Source organism: Notamacropus eugenii, chromosome 6 (genome assembly GCF_028372415.1).
Source record: "Notamacropus eugenii isolate mMacEug1 chromosome 6, mMacEug1.pri_v2, whole genome shotgun sequence".
Classification (NCBI taxonomy): domain Eukaryota; kingdom Metazoa; phylum Chordata; class Mammalia; order Diprotodontia; family Macropodidae; genus Notamacropus; species Notamacropus eugenii.
The window spans coordinates 305,996,642-306,019,511 of record NC_092877.1 but is presented as its reverse complement, the minus strand read 5'-3'; the positions used below and the strand labels follow the sequence as shown (position 1 = coordinate 306,019,511).

At 34.9% G+C, this 22,870-nt stretch overlaps 1 protein-coding gene across 1 annotated transcript in view; it reads left to right on the top strand.

Annotated features, from left to right (window-relative positions):
- PTH2R (parathyroid hormone 2 receptor) overlaps window positions 1–20,957 on the top strand; it is a 129,492-nt gene extending 108,535 nt beyond the window's left edge. The window contains exons 10-13 of the mRNA XM_072617433.1: window positions 5,636–5,730; window positions 16,318–16,456; window positions 17,661–17,702; window positions 19,670–20,957. Coding sequence (XP_072473534.1) covers window positions 5,636–5,730; window positions 16,318–16,456; window positions 17,661–17,702; window positions 19,670–20,065 — 672 coding nt within the window. The 3' untranslated portion in view covers window positions 20,066–20,957. The remainder of the gene's footprint in view (window positions 1–5,635; window positions 5,731–16,317; window positions 16,457–17,660; window positions 17,703–19,669) is intronic.
- Window positions 20,958–22,870: the final 1,913 nt, after the last annotated feature.

Genomic DNA, 22,870 nt, shown 5'->3' with positions numbered 1-22,870 from the left:
CTGGAATAAAGCTTCAGATCCAGTCAAGCTCAAGTTAAAGCATGTGGCAGATTTTTCAAAGCAGGAATCTCAAAGGAAGAAGCCCACATTTTGTACTTCTGAATCTACAGAGCCTTCCAGCAGTTTGTGGCCAAGACCAGCAGCAATCAAATGGATCTCTAATCAGGTGCAAGCCTCTACTTGGAAGTCTGGATCCAAATCAGTTTCAGGAGCTTACAAAGTTTAAGCAAGTGTGGACAGCAATGAGACTTCATGCTACGCTGATAGCTTTGGGCCCACTGAAAGTTTGCAGGTCCCTAGCCTGAGCGCTCTCTATGATCTCTGAAGAATGCAATACCCAGGACCTGGAGAAAGCAGAAACAAGATCATGAGAATATAAAACCAAGTAAGCCCCAGAAATTCCCTCAGGAAGTGGGTAGTACTTGGCCCTATCAAAAGTCCCTATTTGGGAAATAATTCTGGCAGAATGACAAAAGAAAACCAAATCCCACAATAAGAGCTATTATTGATGGCAGGAACATCCACATCACAAACCCCAAAGAAGAAAGTAATTCCAAAATATCTACACGATGAGCTTCAAAATAAAACATAGTTTGATTGCTGGTATAAGTAGAATTGCTGAAATAAACTAATCAAGAGATTATAAAAGAGATTTTTTTAATGATTTTATGAGTGAAATAAGAAGGCTAGTGGAAAGAACTTGAAAAAATTAGAACTAAGACTTGGAAAGAAAATTGAGCTTAGCATAAGAAGTCTAGAACCTTACTCAAGAAAGACTCTTTGAAACTTAGAAGGAACCAAATGGAAGTTAATGACTCCATGAAAGAAGAAGAAATATTAAAGAAAATAAAAAGACAAAGAATAGAAGGAAAGATAAGGTATCTTCTACAGAAACAGCTGATCTGGAAAAGAGATAAAAGAAAGGAATGTAAAAGTCACTGGACTACCTGAAAAACAGCATGAGATGTAATGAAATCATACCTAGTTCTGTTAGAACCAAAGAGAAAAACAAAAATGGAATCCATCAGTCACTTCATAAAAGAAACCCTGAAATTAAAACTCCCAGAAACCTCATAGCCAAAACCAATAGCATCCTAATTAAAGAAAAATTAATACAGCTAGAAAAAAAAGAATAAAAGAACTGAGAAGCCAAAGTCAGGGTCACACAAGATGTAGCAGCCACCACTACAAAGGAGCAGAGAGGTTGAAATGTGATATTACATTAACGATTGCAATATTCATAGCCTTTGAATAGCCAGAAAGACCACTGATAGGAATGTATACCTCTCATGGGTAAGGGAAAGACAGATAAAAGGGCCCATGTATACACCAACAATAGTCACAGCAGCACTTTTTTTTTTAGTGGAAGCAAAGACCTGAAAACAAACAAAAAGATGCCCAACAGATGGTGATATAGAAAACATTGTGTAAGTTTTTTTTTTTTTAATGTCAGGCAGAGTTGCTACTCGCTGAAGGATCAAAATACAAGCAAAAAAGGGAAAAGGCTCTAATTTCTAGGAGTTCATATTTTAATGACAGAAGACAATATGTAAATTAAGAAAATTAGGATGCAGTGAGAAAACTGATAAGAAGGGTACTAGTGAGGAGGTAGAAATTGATAATTAGGTGATAACAAAGCTACAGGTGAGGAGGTAGAAAAGTCTGGATAATAATGAGTGGATCTTGGAGAGAAGTGAAATGGTAATCTGGACCAGGGACTCATCAGCTGAAAAAAGAAAGGCACAGGGTGGAGGCGTCTTCAAGTTAAGAATACTTGGGGAATTGCTAAACAAATAATGGTACATGAATGGATGTAACTGGACACTACTTCACCATGATAATAGTGAAATATTTAGGGAAGCATAGGAATTACTATGAATTAATGCAGAGTGAAGTAAGAACCAAGGAAATAATTACTTAATTACTTTTATGGTCATTCAGTCATGTCTGACATTTCATGGACCATAGCAAACCAATTCTGTCCATGGAGTTTCCTTGGCAAAGGTACCAGAATGGTTTGCCATTTCCTTCTCCAGTTGATTAAGGCAAACAGATGTAAAGTGACTTGCCCAGGGTCACACAGCTACTAAGTGTCTGTGGCAGAATTTGAACTCAGATCTTCCTGAATTCAGGCCCAGTGCTCTATCCACTCAGGCATCTAGCATCCTCCATTTAATTACTCCAGTAGTTTAAATGGAAATAACAAAAATGAAATTAACCATTGTGAAATTAGAGTGATCAACACTGGCCATGGAAAAAAGTTGAGAAAATGCTCCTTATCATCCTTATTACACACATCCTTATTACAGGTGGGAAACTATGGGTATGGAATATTGCAAATAATGCCAGACAATGGTAATATGTTGGTGGATTTTGCAGAATAAATGTATATATATATATGTATATATATATATATCTGTGTGTAAATGTATATGTGTATGTGTATATATGTGCATGTGTGTATATAAGTATATATACACATATAGGTATGTATTATATGTGTACATATGTGTATATGTATGTATGTGTATGTCTGTGTACACACAGAAACAGATGTATGATTTCCTTAATTCAAATCATTTCTCAATATATATGACTCACTAAGTAGAAGAAATTAGAAGGCTAAATTCATAAATAAAGGAATGTGATGCAACAACAAAAGACATTGTATTATAAATCATTTATATTATTTACCGCTTATTTATTGACTTCATCAATTTGTGTCATTTTCTTATATATCTTAGATATCAAATGTATCAATCACAACTGTTAATATTCTCCCCTTTCTACAATTATTCTTCTATCTACAATTTCAGTTGTGTGAATCCTTTTTTAAATTTCATGCAATTCATTTATCTATTGTTTTTTATGATCACATACATCTTATGTTAGGTTAAAAATTAACTTCCTGAGTTGCCTTTTTTTAAAGTCTCTTTCTTTATGATATAACCTTTTGCATTCATTTGAGGTTATTATTATATACAGTCCATAAGATGCTGGTCTAAACATCTAGTTTCTGGCAAAATGGCCTCAACTTTTTCCAGTAATGCTTGCCTAATATGTATTCCTTTCCTCAAGTAATTTATGTTTGGGGGTTTGCCAAATATCGACCAAATTTTTAAAAAATTACTTTTGGTTTTTGTGTGTTTAAGTCCTTGAACTGATCTACTTCTCTAGTACCAAATGAATCTGATGATCAATCATAATAGCTGATATTGTGGCATGACCATCCTTATAGCTCAATAAGACCATTTGCTTATATGTGATATGCCTATGTGGGACTTCATTATTCAATGAAACTTTTTCTTTGAGAGATAAATAGTTATGAACAAATATGACCCTGCAGTACACAGAGACATAGTGACCTAGTCTACTAGCAACTGAGCTAAGAACTTGCTCCCCTTGTCCCACAGATAATTTATTGTGTTCCTAAGCCATAATTTATTCTCTAACTAACAAAATAAAAATTGAAATGGCATGAGAATTACATCATGTCAAAAATTACACTAAGAAAAATATTTCATTTAAGTGAAGTCCCCAGGAGATGACCAGTCATTTAGAATTCACTAAAACATGGACAGTTTTTGCATAGTTCAGGCAAGTTCTGACTTTTTCCGCATAAGAGGATTTGCAGCAAAGCCTGTGGGGATTCCTGCAGGTGGGATGAGACAAGAACTTCAATAAGTAGGTCTTTAAATTTGCAAGATATGAAATCTAGTACCGTTTCAGGTCTTTGAAATAAGGAAGAAAGAAATGATAAGTTCAAGAGCCCAGGCCTGTCACTGAAAAATTCAGTTCTTTCACTTCTCACCCTATTCCCCCTTCAGCATTGATGTAAACTTTTAACACAGCTGGAATTTATATAGCATTATGAATTTTTCAAAATGTTTTTACAAGAATGTTATTTAATATTCATAATATAACTATGAAATAGGAAATATAATTGCTGTTATCTTACTGATGAATAAACTGAGACTCAGAGGTGAAATGACTGGTGCATGTGTATGGTGTAATTTTAAAGGCTGTCATAAGAAAGATTCAAACACAATTTGTTTTGACTTATTCTTTTTATCATACCATATTGTTCCCTCATGTCAAAAACCCTGTAGGAGCTGGTAAGGGGGTGGGGATGAGAATAGTGTTTTCTGGACCAGCTAGACAACATTTTGTACACTAGACATCTACCTCTCCAATGCATAACTATATCTCCTCTTCTGAAATATACATGATTTACAACAGAATCTAGTTATATCACTTTGTTGCCAAGATTTTTTATTTGCATTGACTTATTGTATTGTTAATGTATTTTTAATGGAATTAATGTATTTTTAATGGAATGGAAAGATCTTTCCCATTCCACTAATAGGACTCCATTAAGTCACATGGAAGCCTAAGTCACATGAGTTTGAGTTACATGAAGCCTGCAATGAGAGGAGCTTGGTGAATGAGCAGAACAGGAAGAGGCGGAGCTAGAGCTGTACTGAGATGAAATTGATCAGACTAGTCGGAGTTGGGAAGGACAGAGGAAGCAGGTGGCTGGCTGTGAGTGAGAGAAGGGCACTTTGCATAGGGAGCCTGTTTGTGGGGAGGCCTGATAACATGTATAGAATTCTTGGTTACTATGGTGGATTTCTTTATTGCTATGATGGATCTGGCTTTCTGGTGTTGGGATTTGGCTTTCTGGTGTTGGGATTTGGCTTTCTGGTGTCTAAATAAATGTTTTTCTTCTGCCTTCTCTATGGAGAGTCTGTTATACTTTGCAATTCAGAACTATACTAGCACAGTCATAGTCACTGTAGGTGCTGTGAATACCGCCTTGGTGATACACTGTGTATGTATTCTTTTCTCCAGATGCCAGAAAAAGTCCTTGAGTACAGATAGTATTTTATGATTACACATGGTATCTCTAGTACCTAGCACAGTGCTTGGTTAAACTAGATTTGTGATTTAATTGATTTAGGGTATTCCCAGTGAAGAAACTCCTTTTAGCAATAGAACTTGGTGACTATTCTAGAATTTAGAAAGGTGTCTCTTATTCTACTGCATTATGGAAGTGCTTGTTCTGTTCCAAGAACTGAAAATAAAATAAATTTGTTACATAAATAAAATGAAAAATAAATGCAGTTTTAAAATACTCAAATGATTTACCCAGGTTAAGACAAATACCACGTATCAAAAAAAGGCCTTGAATCCTGGTCTACTTGTACATCTTACCCTTATCCAGTGCACCATTCAGCCTTAATAAATAATTGTTAATTTTAAAAATATTACCTGTAAAATTCCTTGATGTATTGAATTTAAAGTATCTCCTGGAGGTGCTTATTTTAATCTGTCAGAAATAAATTCAATACTGAGTATGTCAATAAGGCATCCAATTTCTGTTCCCTTTTGACTTTTTTGAAAGATTTCTATCATTGCAATGTTTAAGATGACACGTAACATGTGCTAAGTTTAGAGTTGCAAATGGATTGCATGGATACTTCTAAGATAGTTCGTCCAACTGGCAATAGGATGAATGATTTTCAAGATTGAAATTGAGTCCTGGGACATGTACCCAGAAGGAAGGCATGGGTTTATTTACACAAAGCAAACTGACTCATAGCTGATTTTTTCTTTCTCATATTTTGTTTTTCAGCTGAACTTTATTTTATTCCTCAACACTGTGAGGGTCCTGGCCACTAAAATATGGGAGACAAATGCTGTTGGATACGACACAAGAAAACAATACAGGTAACTCTAAAACTCTGGGATAGGAATCCATCAAAGGCTGATGGTGATATCTCTGTGTAAGAAAAAGTCAGAAATCAAAGAAACAAACACTTATGAGAAATGTCTGACTGATTAACCTGTCCTTGTTTCCTCTGTTTCATTGGTAGAGCAGAGGGAAAAGCTTGGATATATTTTATGAAAAGATAAGCAATGTTTATAAACACTATTAGTTTTGGTGCCTAGCATAGCATGAGATTTCTTTCTCTTAAAATGTTTTAAACTGACTTACTTTGAATAAATAATATATTTTATGGAGGACAAAAACAATGAGTGTTCCCTAGAAAAGATCAAGATAATGGATTTGCTTTGTTTAGAGTCCTAGAATCTCAATTAGAAGGGCCATTGATAGTGACCTGTCCTCCTTATGTAATACCTGATTGAGAATTCCTTCTATAATACACAAGTCTTTGTCCCTTTATTTAGGTGAGGATGACCACAGCTGTTTCCTGAAAAAGCCCATTGTACTATGCAGTAGTTAAGCAGTTTTTCCTTAAACCTCCTTACTTTATCATCAGCATTACTTTGTGTTTTTATAGTTCTTTCTTGAGAATTACTATCCTTCTGGAGCCAATTTTCCCTGTCAAAATTTAGCCCATACACTCCTACTTGTCTTTTTTCTGAGAACTTTGAAATTTGCTATCCATATCTAGGTACATGTCAGACTATTCCTAGCTTTTCTCTCCTCTAACACAAATTCTAAGAGAGAATAATTGTTTCTTCATTTTTTCTACCCCAGCAAACTATTTTTCTTTTCTGGTGAAAATCAGGTCCAGAATAGAGTTTCCATTTATTGATTTTGAAGAATGATATTATTCTTAAGATGAACCAAGAAAGAACTCAGGCATATGTCCAAATAATCAAAGACTACCATCACGGCAATAGCACCCCTCTGTGCCCCACTATCGTTCTGTTCTCTGAACACATCGATTTCCCCTTTCTAGAGAAATGGTTGGTGTATATACCAGGGTATCAGTAGTTGAATCACTGATCTTTAATTAAATGTCCTCCCCTATGCTTTTCTCTTCTGTTTCCTGGATTTTCTCATCTAAATATACCTTCTTAATATACAAACTCCAGGCCCATCCCTTTTTTATATCTTCTTTTTTTGAGGTATACCCTTCTAGACTCAAATCTTAGCATCACCTACCTGTGAAGTCAGGCTTGCCTTTTGTCATTAGGATCTATAATTCATCTTTTTAACCCATATTTTGTGCATTTGTGTATAGACTTTTGTCCATGGTTTAAGTATTGAAATATAGTTTGTCTCTTGGATGCTATGTCCTATGAATGTAGACATATCTGTACTGCTAACTTCTCATCCTGCATTGTTATCTTTAGTGTTTACAGTTTGGTGGTTATGACCATGCAGTGTTCTTCCCTTTGTAATTAAATTTGCAAGAAAAATAATTTTGGCTATCCCTAGTTAAATACACTCTATTCCTGGCTAGGATTTTGTGATGCCTATATTTTAACTTTGTGGTATTGAAAGCCAAATCCCATCCTCAACCATTATCTTCTTAACTGACAGTTCCATTTCTAAATCTACCTTTCCTCTTCAGAATTCTTCACTTTTTAATCTGCATAAGCGATGAAAACACCATCTGATATATTTAGTTTCTTGACCAAGACTACAGAATCTTTAGCAAAGCTTCCTCAATTTCTTCTGGCGATATCAAATTTATGCCCATATGAATCCCCAGAAGTGCATATTGACTATTTAGTAAGACAAAATAAAAGGTTGCCTATCAGGTTGTAGATCTGCCACCATGAAAACAGTAGACCTCTGTTCTTATCAGGTCAACAAATAGCAGTTCCAATTTCTCTCAGCACCAAGAAAGGCAACATGATATGGGCCAGTGGTGTTAAACTCAGAAAGAAAAGGGATACACGGATTGGTCAATAAAGATCCCTGTTGGTCACATATTGACTTAGTTTTTAAATGTTATCTATGTTTTAGTGTATTTTTATTTATTTCATTAACTATTTCCCAATTACATTTTAATCTGGTTCAGGCAACACTGCTTTTTTTTTTTTCTTGACACTTATACGTTGTAGAGGAGAAGACACTAGACTTGGAATCAAAGAGACCTCATTCCAAATTCCATCTTTTACATTTATTAGCTTTGTGACTCTGGGAAAATCATTTAATTTCTCTGCATCTTGTTTTCCATAACTGAAAAAAAATGAGTGAATTGGACCCAATGATCTCTAAGTCCTTTTCAGCTCTATATCCTATGACTACCACTCCTCTTTTTCTTCTAGACAGTCTTTCACTTGACAGCACCTGTAATGAAACAGTATTTCTTGGAGGAAATGTCACTGTTTCCTTTTCATGGTATAGCTGCTATCTCTTCAGAAAGAGTCTTGTAATTATTTCCTGTTACTCAGTGGTTCTTCCCTTTCTGCCTTGGACCTCATTCTTCCACCTCATGATGTCTTACTATCAGAGATATCATCTTTTTCCATTATGGTGATGATGATGATCTTTTTTGTTTTGTTTTCACACTGAAGCCCTTGGAGAATTGTCCTTGCGATCTGCTTATGGGCTTCTTTCAAATCCAGAGTTATCACTTTTCTTCTCACCTCATTAACAACTTCCTGGTCACAGTCAAACTTTCCTTTCTCTCCTTGACCACTGTCTTACTTTGTGATATCAGTTATCTTCTCATTCTTCTCCTTTGTCTGCTCTCCATCTCCTTAAGTCACTTAACTCTCTCCCTTTTCCTACCCTACTCTTTTTTCTTCAGCTCTAGCTCATTTTCTGAACTTGGGTCTTTCTCAAATACTCTCAAATTCAATTTCAGCTCTTGTTCATGATTCCAGAGTCCCTCAAATACTTTCACCATTCTTTCTCCTGTATCCTCTCTAATGTGGTTAGACAATCCAATAGAAGAAATCTGAGGGCGTTGCACCCATTCTTTGAGCCTACTTAGTCCAACATAATGTTTCAAGAACCTTCAGATACACTGATTGTGGTCTTCACCCTTAGATAATGAAGAAGAAAACTTGAATATTTACTTCTGTAATCAAAGCCTTCAAACTAAATAGGAGTCCTAGATCTACCATCAGATTAATGGAGAATTTAATGAAAAGCCCTTAAGAGAACATATCAAAGTGTTATCCTCTTTCCATAGATTTAATAAAAGTAACTTGGCCAAAATCACATGCCCTCAGCCTGTTTTGCTTCTTACGAAATGTTTAAGTGGACAAATACATGAGAAAAAAATAGCCTTAAAAAACATTAGATAGCTCAGTATCCGTAATCAGTTATTAGGGTAATGTTTTGTCTGGGAGTACGGGAAGAAGACCTCTGAAATCCAGAGGAAACATGATATGTTTTAGCCCTAAAGCCCCTCCCCATGATAGTCACATAGTAGCTAATGTAGGCTTAGTCATGGAGCAAATATTTGTTCCTTCACTAAGTAACTCCTTAGATATGATCTTAACATCATTGGCAATAAAAACCTCACTGGTAATAAAAATGATGCCATATTCCACATCTCATAAAGGGGAGAGAACAGAAAATAATATACAGTTCTGCCTCTATATTGCTTACTCTGCCATCTTCCTGCTCATGCCTACCTATGCTCAATTTTCTCTGCCTTCTCTAACCCTTTTTCTCTTACACCCAAGTGAAAAATGAAGTCTCAGATATGTAATCTTACCTAAAGCAAAAAATATTAAATTTCATATTTGGTTTAGGATGCTGTATTTTGGGAGAATTTGACTAACCCTCCCCACGTATAAAACAAGTGGTTTTTCTGAGGAGTGTTCCTCCAACTAATACTAGAGCTAGAATTTCTTTTCCTAAACAGAAACTAATTGCTACCATGGAGATGCTCCTTTAAAGAATGCTGGTACTTGCTACTCTAATTCATCATATGGAATAGTAGAAAGGATCTTAGGTTTGAGTTCTAGCTCGGATATTTACTACCTTACGTGTGGGACCTTGAGTGAATCACTTCATCTCCCCAAGCCTGAGAACCCTCATTTTTGAGCTCTCTGATCTACAAGATGCTTTCTACCTCTAAATCTTTGGCATCCTTCAAGACTCAGTTCAAATGCTACCTTAGACAGATGACCGTTCCCAATCTCCTCTTTCCCCCTCCCCATTTACTAGTCCCTTCCATTCAAAGTCAATTTTTATCTACTCCATATGTTTCTTATATATGCCTAATTATGTATGTGTTTCTCTTGCATTAGAATGTAAATTCTTTTAGTTCAGGGACTACTTCCATTTTTTTTTATCAGAACTTAGCACAGTGTCTGAAACAAAATAACCACTTAATAAATGATTGTTAATTGATTGTTTAGACCTGCAATAAATATTTCTTCATCTCTTTACAAAGACAGAAGCATCCTAACCACTCTTGATCTAAGCCTTCAAACTAAAATTATCCATTATCAGTTAACAAACAATCATTGATTAAACATTAGTCAGTCAATAAATATTTGTTAAGCACTTATGTGTCAGGCACTGTGATAATCACTGCAGACACAAAAAGAGCCAAAAGATAGTTCCTGCCCTCAGGGAGCTTACAATATAATGGGATAGAAATACAAAGGATGAATTAATCCCACCTCTAAAGTTTTCTAACAGTGAGAAGCAGATATATATATATATATATATATATATATATATAAATGTATGCAGAAAAACTACAAGGGGAATAAGTATAAATACATTTAATATAGTTAAATGCAAGGTAGTTTGGGAGGAAGGATACTAGTAATTGTGGGGGAATCAGTAAAGGCTTCGTGCAAAAGGTGATCCTGGAGTTGAGTCACGTAGAGAGAGAAACATCCAGGGAAGTGGAAGGGAGAAATGATATCATTCCAGGGAAGGGGGTTTGGCCAATGACATTCCACATGATAATTTGATACAAATACATAGGGTGATTATGCTTTCTTTAAGTTCTAATTGGCTCTTTCTAATCAGCAAGTATTCTTGACTCCTTGTGAGTTACCAAGAAATGTTCATGCTCATTTCATCTTTCTCCAAGCCTTTCATTCCCTTGCTCAGAAGCCTGACTTGAAATGACCCTTTTAAAAATATATATTGGGTTATTTCTTGGGCCAATATAGTCATTTTTCCCTCTGCAAGTCAGTCAATAAATCTCTTTTTTTTCTTATAAGGAATTCACGATGATTATGTTGGATGGTATGAACAAACTGATGGGTGGAACTTCTGGAGAAAGGAGTGATTTTTTATCACCATACTCTCTGTACTGACTGTGGAACTTCATTAATTGTTCCACTTCTGAGACCTTATTCACTGGGATTTCATCCTACAAACAAAAAGGCTGAAGTAGTCAGTGGGTGTTTATATTTTCTATCCTGGTGCAATTCTTGCTTTGAAAGTAAACAAATGCATAAAAATGAAGGTTTGTGCTGATATAGGCTAAATTCGTATATTACTCAAATATTATATTTATTTCAAAATATCTGTCTTCACATTCTTTCTCATATAACAAATGAATTCATATTAAAAAATAATAATGCATAAATGAGATTTAAAATACATTTTAATAAATACTTCCCTCTTGAATACTGGTTTTATCTCATAAGCATCGATCTGGTCTCCTGGGAAAGCATCAGAATTAAGTAGGAGCTCAAACACATGTACAAATTATGACACCTAAAAATGAACATCCCCTTCTTATAAACAGTAGTATGCTATGTTGAAACTTACTCTGAAATGAAATTAACTCAGCTATTCTAAGGTTGATATGCTGGGAATAAATAGAGGAATCTATAAAATTTAAGATAAAAAGTTTTTTTTTTTAAATTATCTTGTTGATCCTTTGGCAAGACAACAGAAGATTAAAATCCTCGTCTCTAGAAGAACAAGATATATTTAAAATTCAAACTGTCATGGAAAAATAATCCTAACTTTTTAATACTTTGAGCATTGAATCTTTCAAGCATTGGAAACTAAAATTGTCCTTCCTCTGAGTTTTACTTACACAATGTGTTATCTACCTTCCCAAGAAGACCCCAATAACTTTAATTTCTGCATTCATGTTGTGATTCTTCCAGGTCCTTCTCTATGGGTACTTTCTTTAACCATTTCCTAGGTAATTAATTAATATAATATATAAATAATAAATATTAATAAAAATTAATTAATAATAATTAATTTTATAGGTAATTAAATCTTTAATAGAACTATCTACAAAGCCTGCCTATAAAGATGGTGTATACTAGGCAAATGTTATGCTTATGTGTAGAGCTAGGACTGCCAAGCAAATCAACATACTGCTTCTAGGATGTTGTAGCAACTTGGGTTAAGATGCAAATCCAGACCTGGAAAATCTGATCACTAAACTCCATCTTAGTGACACCCATTAGGAAAAGTGAAGAAGAATGTAATATTTGTGAGGTAAATTTCTCACCTTACTTTTACAAAATTGTTCTTGAGGTACTCAATTTTAAGATTTTTCACATAAAATATAGATCTAATTTGAATTTTTGTAAATATTTTACTTCAGATTTCATCCAGAAAGAAAAATGTAAAGCAGGTTTGGTTTTGACAAAACACCTCAGAGAGACTTATGATTTTACCCTACAACAGGGATTCTAAATCTTTTCTTGAGCAGTCTGGTGAAGCCTATGGACTCCTTCTTTGAATGATGTTTTGTTTTGTTTTTTTTATTTCCTACTGGGAGACTAAATTTCAATTAGAGATAAGTGAAAAAAGTTAATAAATCATGATGCATGACTGCAATAGAATAATATTGTACTATAAGAAATAATAATTAAGAGAAGTTATGAGAAGACGAACTAAGTGATACAAAGTGATGACAGCAGAATAGTATTTTTAAATTCATAACTGGGAGCTAAATTTCTGTCAGCAATAAGTGAAAATGAAGGTATAATTTTTCTTCATCAACTTCTCAGGCCCCCAAAAGTAATTCCCAAACCCTTTAGAAGTCGGTGGACTCCAGGTTAAAGCCCCTGCCCTAGAGAGATGGAATGCAATTTAAATATGTTATATAAAGATTCTAAATAACTACAGGAAAAATTAATGCGGTTCCTCTCTGTTGTATTCAATTCAATTAAAATGTACTGAGTGCCCACAGAGTGGCTGGCATTAGAGAAGCAGCAATTAGGTGATATCCCATAGAGAGAGTAAAGTCTCTGATTTCAAAGGGTTTAAAGTCTCTCAGAGATGAGATATAAAACAAAGAGCTGGTATAGGAAAAATCAAATAGTATCCACATTTATTCCAGCGAGTCTTTCTGAAGGAAAGAGTTCGAAAGATGAATTTTGAATAATGAAAACATGTAATTTATGGAGAATAAAAGAAGAATGTGATGAGAATGACATAAGAAGACTGGGGAGATGTAAGAAAAATCAGGGCAATCATTAGTAAATATATATTCAATTGAATGTTTTAAAAATCATGCTAACAAAAAGACAACATCAATATATATATAAAAAATTATTTAGTTTGATCAAATTGGATTTTAACTAGTAATGGAAGTATGCTTCAACACTTGAAAAGAGTGAATATAGCCATGTTAAAAACTTAAAAATTCAAAATATATTATATCAATAGAGTTATAAAAAGTCTTTGGCAAAACACAATGGTTATGCTAGAAATCCTCTAAAGTATAACCATCAAAGGGCTTTTTTTATCCAAAAACCATTTGAGGTATGAATATATCATGTAGAATATAGAGCACTGCCTGACAAATACTCTTAAGAACAAATATGCCAAATCTTCCTTCCTCTAATCTTCTATTAATTTTTTTGCCTTGTAAATTTTGTCTCACTGGGCTCAAAAGGCAAAAAATTAGAATTTTAGTATGATAAAAAATATATCTAAAATTAAAACCAGTATATATGCAATAGAAAACACCAATAAATTTAATAGTAAATAAAGGATGCTCATTTTTCTTCGCTGTAATTTGACGTTTCTAAAAATGCTAAGGAAAACAAAATAGTAAGAAAAAAAATCAAAGACATAAACATAGGCAAAGAAGACACAAAACTATTTGCTGATAACACCATGACTTGTTCAGAAAATCCTGAAGAATGAGCAAAGAACCTGATTGAAGCTATTAACAGATTCAATAAAGGAGCAGGTCATAAAATAAATCTGTAAAAATTATTGCAACTCCATGAAGCAATTACAAAATGCAGGAGGAAATAATGGAAGGGGAAGACTCATTGAAGAAAACTGCATGAAACAACTAAGTGGTGCAGTGAATAGAGCACTGGCCCTGGAGTAAGGAGGACCTGAGTTCAAATCCAGTCTCAGACACTTGACACTTTCTAGCTGTGTGACCTTGGGCAAGTCACTTAAACCTGATTGCCTCACCTCCCCCCTCTAAAAATAAAAAAAAAAATGAAATAACTACAAAATATATAAAATAACTGGGAGTCAATCTACCAACATAAATTTAAGATGAGTATAAATACAATTGTTAAAAAACCATTTTAAAGAAATAAAAAATAACTAATCATGGATGGTACATCAATGTAAAAAACTAACAGTATTATATAATCTAATAAATAGATAGTTTCAGACCAATCAAACTATCAGGATCCCTTAAATGGATATGAAAAATAGTAAAGTTCATTTGAAAGAACAAGAAATAGTAGAAGTGGGGGAGTAAAAGTGCATTGGAGTAGGACTTCCAAATTTCAAGTTATATTCTAAATCGGTGATCATGAAAACTAGTTGTGCTGGTTAAAAAAATAGAAAAGTAGGTCAGTGAAATAGATTAAATAAACTGCTATCAGAAACATTCAATAACCCAAAGTTCAAGCAACTCCAAAACATAAATTACTTGATGAAGAACTCTAAGAATTACTATGAAAACTAGAAAGCAATTTGGCATATATTAGATTTAAATGAGCACCTTACACCATATACCACGGTAATTTTCATCCTGATATATAACAATGTTAAATGTCATAATGTTTTTTTTAAATAGAAGAAAAACATATCTGATCTTCTCTTTTACATTTGTGGCTGGAGTAGCATTCTTAACTAAATTTGGGAGAGCTGTGATAAAAAATGGAGAAATCTGATTACATGAAACTGAAAACTTTTGCACAAACTAAAACAATACTACTCTAAAAAGAAAGGAAGTAGTCATTGAGGGGGATCATACCAAAAAATCATACCAAATATTACTAACAGAGATATTGTATCTAAAATATGTAGGTAACCAACACAAATGAACATATAAAACCAAGAGCCTATTCACTCAAATGGATAAGTGATCAAAGAATATGAGCAAATAGGTCTCAAAAGAACTGGAATCTACCAGTTGCATGACATTTCCAAATAGCTAAAAAAAAAAAAGGAGGAGGAGGTAATTGAAATTAAAGTAATACTAAGGTATCGCTTCACAACCAGCAAAATGGCAAAGATGATAAACACTATCAATGATGAATGGAGTTGTGGAAATTCAGACAGAATCAGTAGCTGTGTGAATCAGTACGACAACATGGAAAGCAATTTAGAATTACACTGTCACTAAATTGCTGGTAATCTTTGACTCCAAGATCCTACAGCTAGGCATATGCTCCAAGCAGGTTAAAGAAATATGGGTTCAACATACAGGAAAAAAAAAGTTTAAAGAAGAAGGAGAAGGAGGAAGAGAAGAAGAAGAAGAGGAAGAAATAATTAGCATTTATATAACACTCTCACCTTTGCAAAATACTTAAAATTATTATCTCATTTTATCCTAACCACAACTCTGGGAGGTGGGTGTTCTTAGTTCCATTTTAGAGATGAAGAAACTGATGCAAACTGAAGTTAAGTGACTTGTGCAGGGTCACACAGCTAATAAGAGTGTGAGGCCAGATTTGAATATAAATATAATGGAATATTATTGTGCCATGAGAAACAATAGCTAGAAGGAATCCATAGAAGAACGAGAAAGATACAGAAATTGATGCAAAGTGAAGCAAACAGGAAAACCATGTACATGATTACAACCAAAATATAAATGGAAAAAAGAAAAAATATTTTAAATGAGTTCTGGGTAATTACAATGGCCATACATGACCTGATGCTTAACCCCCTAAGTTCAGCAATCAAGGATGATTGGAAAATGAAAAAGCATTCATTTGTATAAATAGTATTACAACTGAAATTGGCATGGCTTTTACAAAAAATTTTCCTCAAGATAATTCAGTGAATTAGATTTCTCATCATACCCATTTGGCAAATAAAGAAACTGGTTTAGAGAGTAGGAGTGACATGCCCAAATTCCAGTCTTTTTACTTTAAATCCTTACTGCTAAAAAAACAAAAAGCCTTAACTATTAAGTTGAAGGACTAAAACAATATTAAAGAAAAACAAATGATAAGAGTTAAAGGAAATGAGACTCTAGTCCACTTTTCAATTTGGAGGTAAAAGGAAGAATGAGAGATAATGATCGCTCAGTTGGAGAACGGGTAAGGCAGACAAAAAAAAAGAGACTCCTAGCTTCATTAATTAATACATTATATCTTCTGCAAATTGTATTTATTTTAAGATATTCAAATTAATTCTAAGGTGAAAAAAATCTTGTCATTCTCTTTCAGAAAACTTGCAAAGTCTACTTTGGTTCTGATCTTTGTCTTTGGGGTCCATTATATTGTGTTTGTGTGTCTGCCCCACACTTTCACTGGATTAGGATGGCAGATCCGGATGCACTGTGAACTCTTCTTTAACTCCTTTCAGGTACAAAGAACAGAAAGGTGATCAATGTTTGGGTTTTGCCCTAGTTTTGGCCAATTTTCCTTCCTTTTTTTGCTTCTTTTTGACTAAGCTATCTAGCTCCCACAACCATGCAAGGGCATGATGCTACTCCTACTTATGCCATAGATTTCAAGGCTTATCTGTCTCAATTTTTGTTCATAAGAGCATCACCTCCAACAGCTCTTTCTCACAAACAAAATTCAAATTCAGGACATGCAACAATTTGTTTGTGGAAAATTAATTTGATGTGATTATCAAATGTGATTTTCAAATGGGGCAGAGACTCAACAACTCCTTCCATTTGCCTCAGGTTTTACCAAGTTTTTATGTAGATTAACTGACTTGCTTCTATAGTAATCCTATGAGACAGATAGGTAAACCTGTCAGGATTTTGCTGCTGCTGCTGTCATTGAATTGGGGTTCAGAAGGGTGATTTTGTAAGTGTGGAAATTCCCTCCTCTCATGCCACTGGGCAAAGTTATTCTTAGGTGCACTGAGATGTTGGTGTCAAATGCAGGACTTGAAATCAAGTCTTCTATCCAGTAAACTGCTCTGCCTTGCAAAACCAGTATCATCATTCCCATTTTACAGATGAGGAAACAGGCTTAGAGAAGCAAAATGCCAAGTTCACTTATCTTGTAAGTGGCAGAATTGTGATTCCTTGTCAAGTCTTCTGACTTTATGCCATGTTGCTGTTGAGTATGTCGAAACTCTCAACACTGATCTTAGTTCAGTACTCTACCTGACTTTATACCCTCCTGGATGCCATCATTATACCTTTTCAAGTAGCCAAGAATCACAAAAAAAAATACTGCATAGTTTTTCAATCATAACACAATTGGAACTAGTGGGAATAAATTCAGAAATGAAATTATGGTTCTACCATTTGTCTTTTTTATTTAGATTCCCAAGGAAAAAATAAATACCCCTAAGAAGAGTGGTAGGATGCAGAGATTTAATCTTGAGTTAAATTGAGTTCAAATTCCAACTCTCATATTTACTTTCTATAAACGTTCTAGTGTTTTGAGAGAACCAGAGTAAATACCTTCTAAGGTTCCTTTAAGCTTTAGTTCTATAATGATATGGTCTGGAAAGTTGTGAATCATTTTTATATCTATATAGCCAAGGGGTGATAATTTGTTCCTTTCTCTGAATACTCTTAACTTCCTGGTTCTTCATTTCACAGGGTTTCTTTGTTTCTATAATCTATTGTTACTGCAATGGAGAGGTAAGTTGAAATCAGCATTCATTAAGGGTGTGACAGCATTCAAGGCACCTCAGAAAGGTGATAATTTTTGAGTATTAAGAGATAAGGAGAAAGAGGAGTCATTTTCCCCATAAAACTTTTGACCAGTAAGTCAAAGTCCAATGAAAATTAGCAAAGCTTAGCAGATACCAACGTTCCTTCATGATGTACTACTCAGGTCAAAAGGCTAGGATTCAAATCCTGGCTCTGCCATGTACTAGCAGTCCAAGCCCAAACAAGTCCCTTAACCTCCCTGGGTTTCATTTTCTTCGTCTGTAAAATGAGAAGATTGGACTAGATGACCTCTGTTGCCCTTTCTAAGTCTCAGTCCACGAAGCTATGATCTCAAGTTTTCAAAATACTGGGGCCATAAAACTTTTCAATTCCTAGTACAATTCAATAACAGTTTGATTCAGGAAGCACTATTAAGCAACTGCTTCATGCAAAGCACAGTTCTAGGCATGAAAGGAAATCAGACAGTCTACTAGCATTTGTTAAGTGCCAACTATGGGCTTGTCTAAATGGAACTCGATCCCCATCCTCTTGGGCTCTAGTGTTGTTTTTGCTGTTCAGTCATTTCAACTGTGTCCAACTCTTTGTGACCTCATTTGGGGTTTTCTTGGAGAAGATACCGGAGTAGTTTGCCATTTACTTTTCCAACTCATTTTTACAGATGCAGAAACTGAGGCAAATAAGGTTAAATGTCTTGACCAGGGTAACACAGCTATTAAGTGTCCGAGGCCAGATTTGAGCTCAAGAAGATAAGTGTTCTTGACTCCAGGCCTGACACTCTATCCACTGTGTCACCTAACTATCCATGGGACCTAGTAGATATGTTCCAGTACAGAGATAATTGTAACATATGATAAATTCATTAAATTCAAAGCAGTGGCTAAATTTGCCAACCACTGATCTGAAATCCTCCAGGAAAATATTATATAACTAAAGTCTAAGGGTATTGAGCATTACTTTATGATATCCCACACATTTAAACCTAGGGTGAGTGCAAATTCAAGAAATTCTGATGTGTATTTTAATGAGCAAAATCTCTTTGTCACATGTTAGCTGCTCCTGTTACAAACTGGTGGTGGGTCAAGTGTAGGTAGTTTTAGTTCACTAGAAAGTAACAAGAACTGTTGGCAAATTATGACCTAGATATTTAAAGCAGTTCCATTACTTAGGTTTGGGGAAGCTCTAGGTTCTCTCCCTTTGTCTGTTACAAATCTCATGTAAGCCCTGGAAAAGAAAAGACAAAATAAACAAATGTAACTATGACTCCTGTTGATGCTATTTATTTTGGATACAGCCAAGGTTTGGAAATTGACTGGTGCATGCTGTGTTAAATTAAAGTAAATCTCATTGAATCTTTGAGGAGAATTTTTGTTTTGTACCTTTGAGATACATATATTTATATATGTTAGTTTACTGTTTCATTTTTAATTTTTTCCCCAGGGGGAAAAAGGTCATGGCAAATGCTATTTCAAATGCCACTGAGTTTCATGAGCACTTTAAGAATGGGGTGCATGCTGTAACCCTCTCCTAGAGTACATCAGTCCTTGCCTGGAGAACAAATATGATGAAACAAAATCAGAAATCTGAGGATAAATTCTGACCCAATGAAACCAATTTCTCATTGACTGCGATTCTTAACACATTCCTTCTTCTCACTGTCTCCCTCCTGCAGTACTCCTGGGGAAACAATGATGGGTGTTTTTCATATTTCCAGCTAAAGACTACCCCCATCACCTCTACCCACATTCTACACAACTTGGAGTAAATATTCACTTGGTGCATTGCTCTCTGTTGTACCTATTCTCAGATGTTTTCTTCTCGCTATCAATAAGCAATTTCTATTTGGCCCCTTACCCATTTTTGGCAAAGAGTCTTAAAACAACTTTGCAGGTTTTTATTTATGACTTTTAAAATGTAACCGAATCATTTTGCTCTAGGTTCAAGCTGAAATCAAGAAGACGTGGACCAGATGGAATCTGGCAGTTGACTGGAAAAGGACAACTCCATGTGGTAACTATAGATATGGCTCTGTGCTCACCAACATGACTCATAGTAGCAGCAGCCAGTCTCAGATGGTGACAAGTGCCCGCCTAGTGCTAATCTCTGGCAAAGCTTCTAAGAATGTCAACAGACAGCCTGACAACCATGTGAATTTACCAGGTTATGTCAGGAGCAACTCAGAACAGGACTGCCTCCATCAATGGATCCATGAGGAGCCCAATGAAAATGAAGAGAAGCAGGTAGATGCCATACTACTGAAGGAGTGTTTGAAGCCAGTTGAAACTATCACAGATCCTGAGGATAACAAAGGTGAAGTTGAGGATGCTGTCTGAAGCACATTACTGGCATGCGTCTGGAATTTAGTTTTGTTCTGAGGAAGAAATTGTGGTGAAATTTTTTTCCTGAGTCAAATTTGATGACAGTTTAATGATAAAGTATTAATCCCAAGAGTTGTCCACTATTATGAGTGTGATTCAATAATTATGAAAGGCATTAAGTGAAAATTATAAGTAAAATGTTAATTTTGACACGAAATTCTAATTGGTTTGTAAGAATGTGCTACCTACTTAACGTGTATGTAGATTTATGTGACTGTGGTATGAAAAGGTTTTGTTGGATTGGCTCAGTCCCTGCGAAAAAAAGATCACCAAAAAATATATATGTCTTTTACTGTTCGGTCTGAAACCAAGAAGGTGAAGACCAGATGGCATCTGCCTGGACGTGATTCTTGCCCCTTAAAAGCAAGCTGTTTATTGTGTCTCTCCCCATCCCCTTTAGTGAGCTTTTACTATTGTCCTCATCTGAGCTACATAATAGTACTATTAAGAGAATGGAAAAACAATTTGAAAGATCAAAGATCTGAGAAGATGAAGAGCAAATGAGAAAATGTTTGCTGAGCTTGGGGAAACAAAAAAAAAAGAATGACAGCCAATTGGAGCTGGTTTCTTTCTAGGAATAAGAAAAATTGCTACAAAGTTGCACAGGACATAATGCATGACACTTCTGCAAACCAGTAAGAGCCCGATGCTTTACTTCTCCTGCTCCACTCAAAATCATTATACTGGACAGGGCTCATGCAATGAATGGAGCTTTGGATGCTCATACTCAGAGAAATCATTTGTCTTTGTATTCAGTTGCACTATTTCAATGGTGTTTCCTGAACCTGCTCTGTTACTGAATATTATAAAATGGCATGTGGAGAAATTAAAAGCTCATTCATCTCCCCTTTAGTGTTCTCTTCTTTAACTTTATGAAATCCTTGCTGTTTCTTGAATTTTTCCTTCTCGAGATTATTAGGCATTGACTTTTACCATGGATGCTTTTACTCATCATTAAATCTGAGAGTGTTTTTCCCTCACTGCCAGTCAAACCAAGCTATAACTACACTGTGGTATTTTGGGGTTGGTATTATTTAGACCTAAGCAGGCTCCAGCTACGAATGTCCCCTTCCCTCACTTCATTTCCCCAGAATTCCTACATGCATCCCCTAAAGTCAACTGATTCACAAACTGCCTACTCTAGGCTTTAGATTGAATGATGGTCACAAAGAAAATTCTTTTAAAATCGAAAATGGGCTCTCCACCCCAGCGTAAGGAGCTTTCAGTGAAGACACCTGAAAACAGTTGGAAAGCAACAAGTCAACAGGCATTTATTAAACACGTACTATGTGTCAGGCACTCTGGCAAGTTCTGCGTAAGATATACAAAAAAAAACAGTATAAAATTTTAAAATAATAAAGTAAAGAAGCTTAAGCAAAATAAAAAATTGACTTCACTGTAATAAGTATTTAAACAATAAATACAGGTAATCCAAAACTAGCGTTCCCTAACATTTAGTACCATTTTCACAATTCTTTGATTGCATGGGTATGTTCCGGACGGCATTGGCTACTTCTATATTGTTTATCCCCCAACACACACACACACACACACACACACACACACACACACACACACACACACACACACACACACACACATACAATACTGTTCTCTCATTTGGGTAATATTATGACCATTATTCTCAATTTCATTAATAACTACGTATCTAGTCTTATCAAGTCACTCAATTGTCCTTAGTACCTCAGTTTCTCCATTTATAAATGGGGGTAGCATCTGCCTACCTCATAAATATTTAAGGGAAATTAAACACTCAAGAAAAATGTTGCACAAAATAAAAGCACTATAAAATACAAATAGGGTTTTTTTGCTACCTTTGTTTTGTTTTAGACACATACTTCATGTTTTCTGAATGCAACTATAAGTGCCATCAATCAAGCACATACATTTACAGAATATAAATAGAATATATTTATAGAATGCAAAGAATTTAAAATCATGCCTGAATTGGCACCCAAATTTGAGGACTAAGTTCTCAGTAATTGAAGATGTCCAATTAGTGTTTATGGAACCAATCTAAACGCCAAAGTTAATTTAGCTTTACTTTAGAATTCCTCCAGCATTTCTACTCTTCTGCCACACCTAGGTCCAGCTTGCTTAATTTTCTTAGAAGAAATGAAACATGAAGCTTTTGTGATGTTTCCACTAAACTAGATAGCTTTATACAGAAATGTCAATAAGTTTCACTGCTTTATTGGTTTAGCGAAAAGCAAAAAAATATCCGGTGTGTTGGCTAGAATGTGTTGTTCTGTTTTTATAGTCTAATCCCAGGAATTCTTCCTAAATATTCTTCAGAAGTGGCATCCTGTCCCATTTTGCTTAGAAGTCTTGTTAAAGGGCACTTAATGCGAGTATTTTTCAGAGCGTAGTTATATTTAATTTGATCCTGAAATAATTGCACTGAGAAATTTTCCCTAAACCTCTAATGAGCAGATTTGAATTAAATGACATTGAAGGGAAATAAGAAGACACACTGTACTGTTTTATAATCAGTTTTCAGGTCTTAGCTCTAATTTCTGAAACAGGGATGTTTTTGAAATGTTTCCTTCTAAAGCAACAGACTTTCTGCCTTTGGGAAATGCAAGAGATTCTAAATGCTAGTGACCCAGTGTGCTGCCTCAGGTCAATCAAAGCAGCCCAGCTATGTATGTTTTCCTTATAAGGCTTGTTTACATGAGTATTCCATTCTATTACTGAATTTTTGCATCAGTCAAAAGACTGGCATCACCAATGATACAA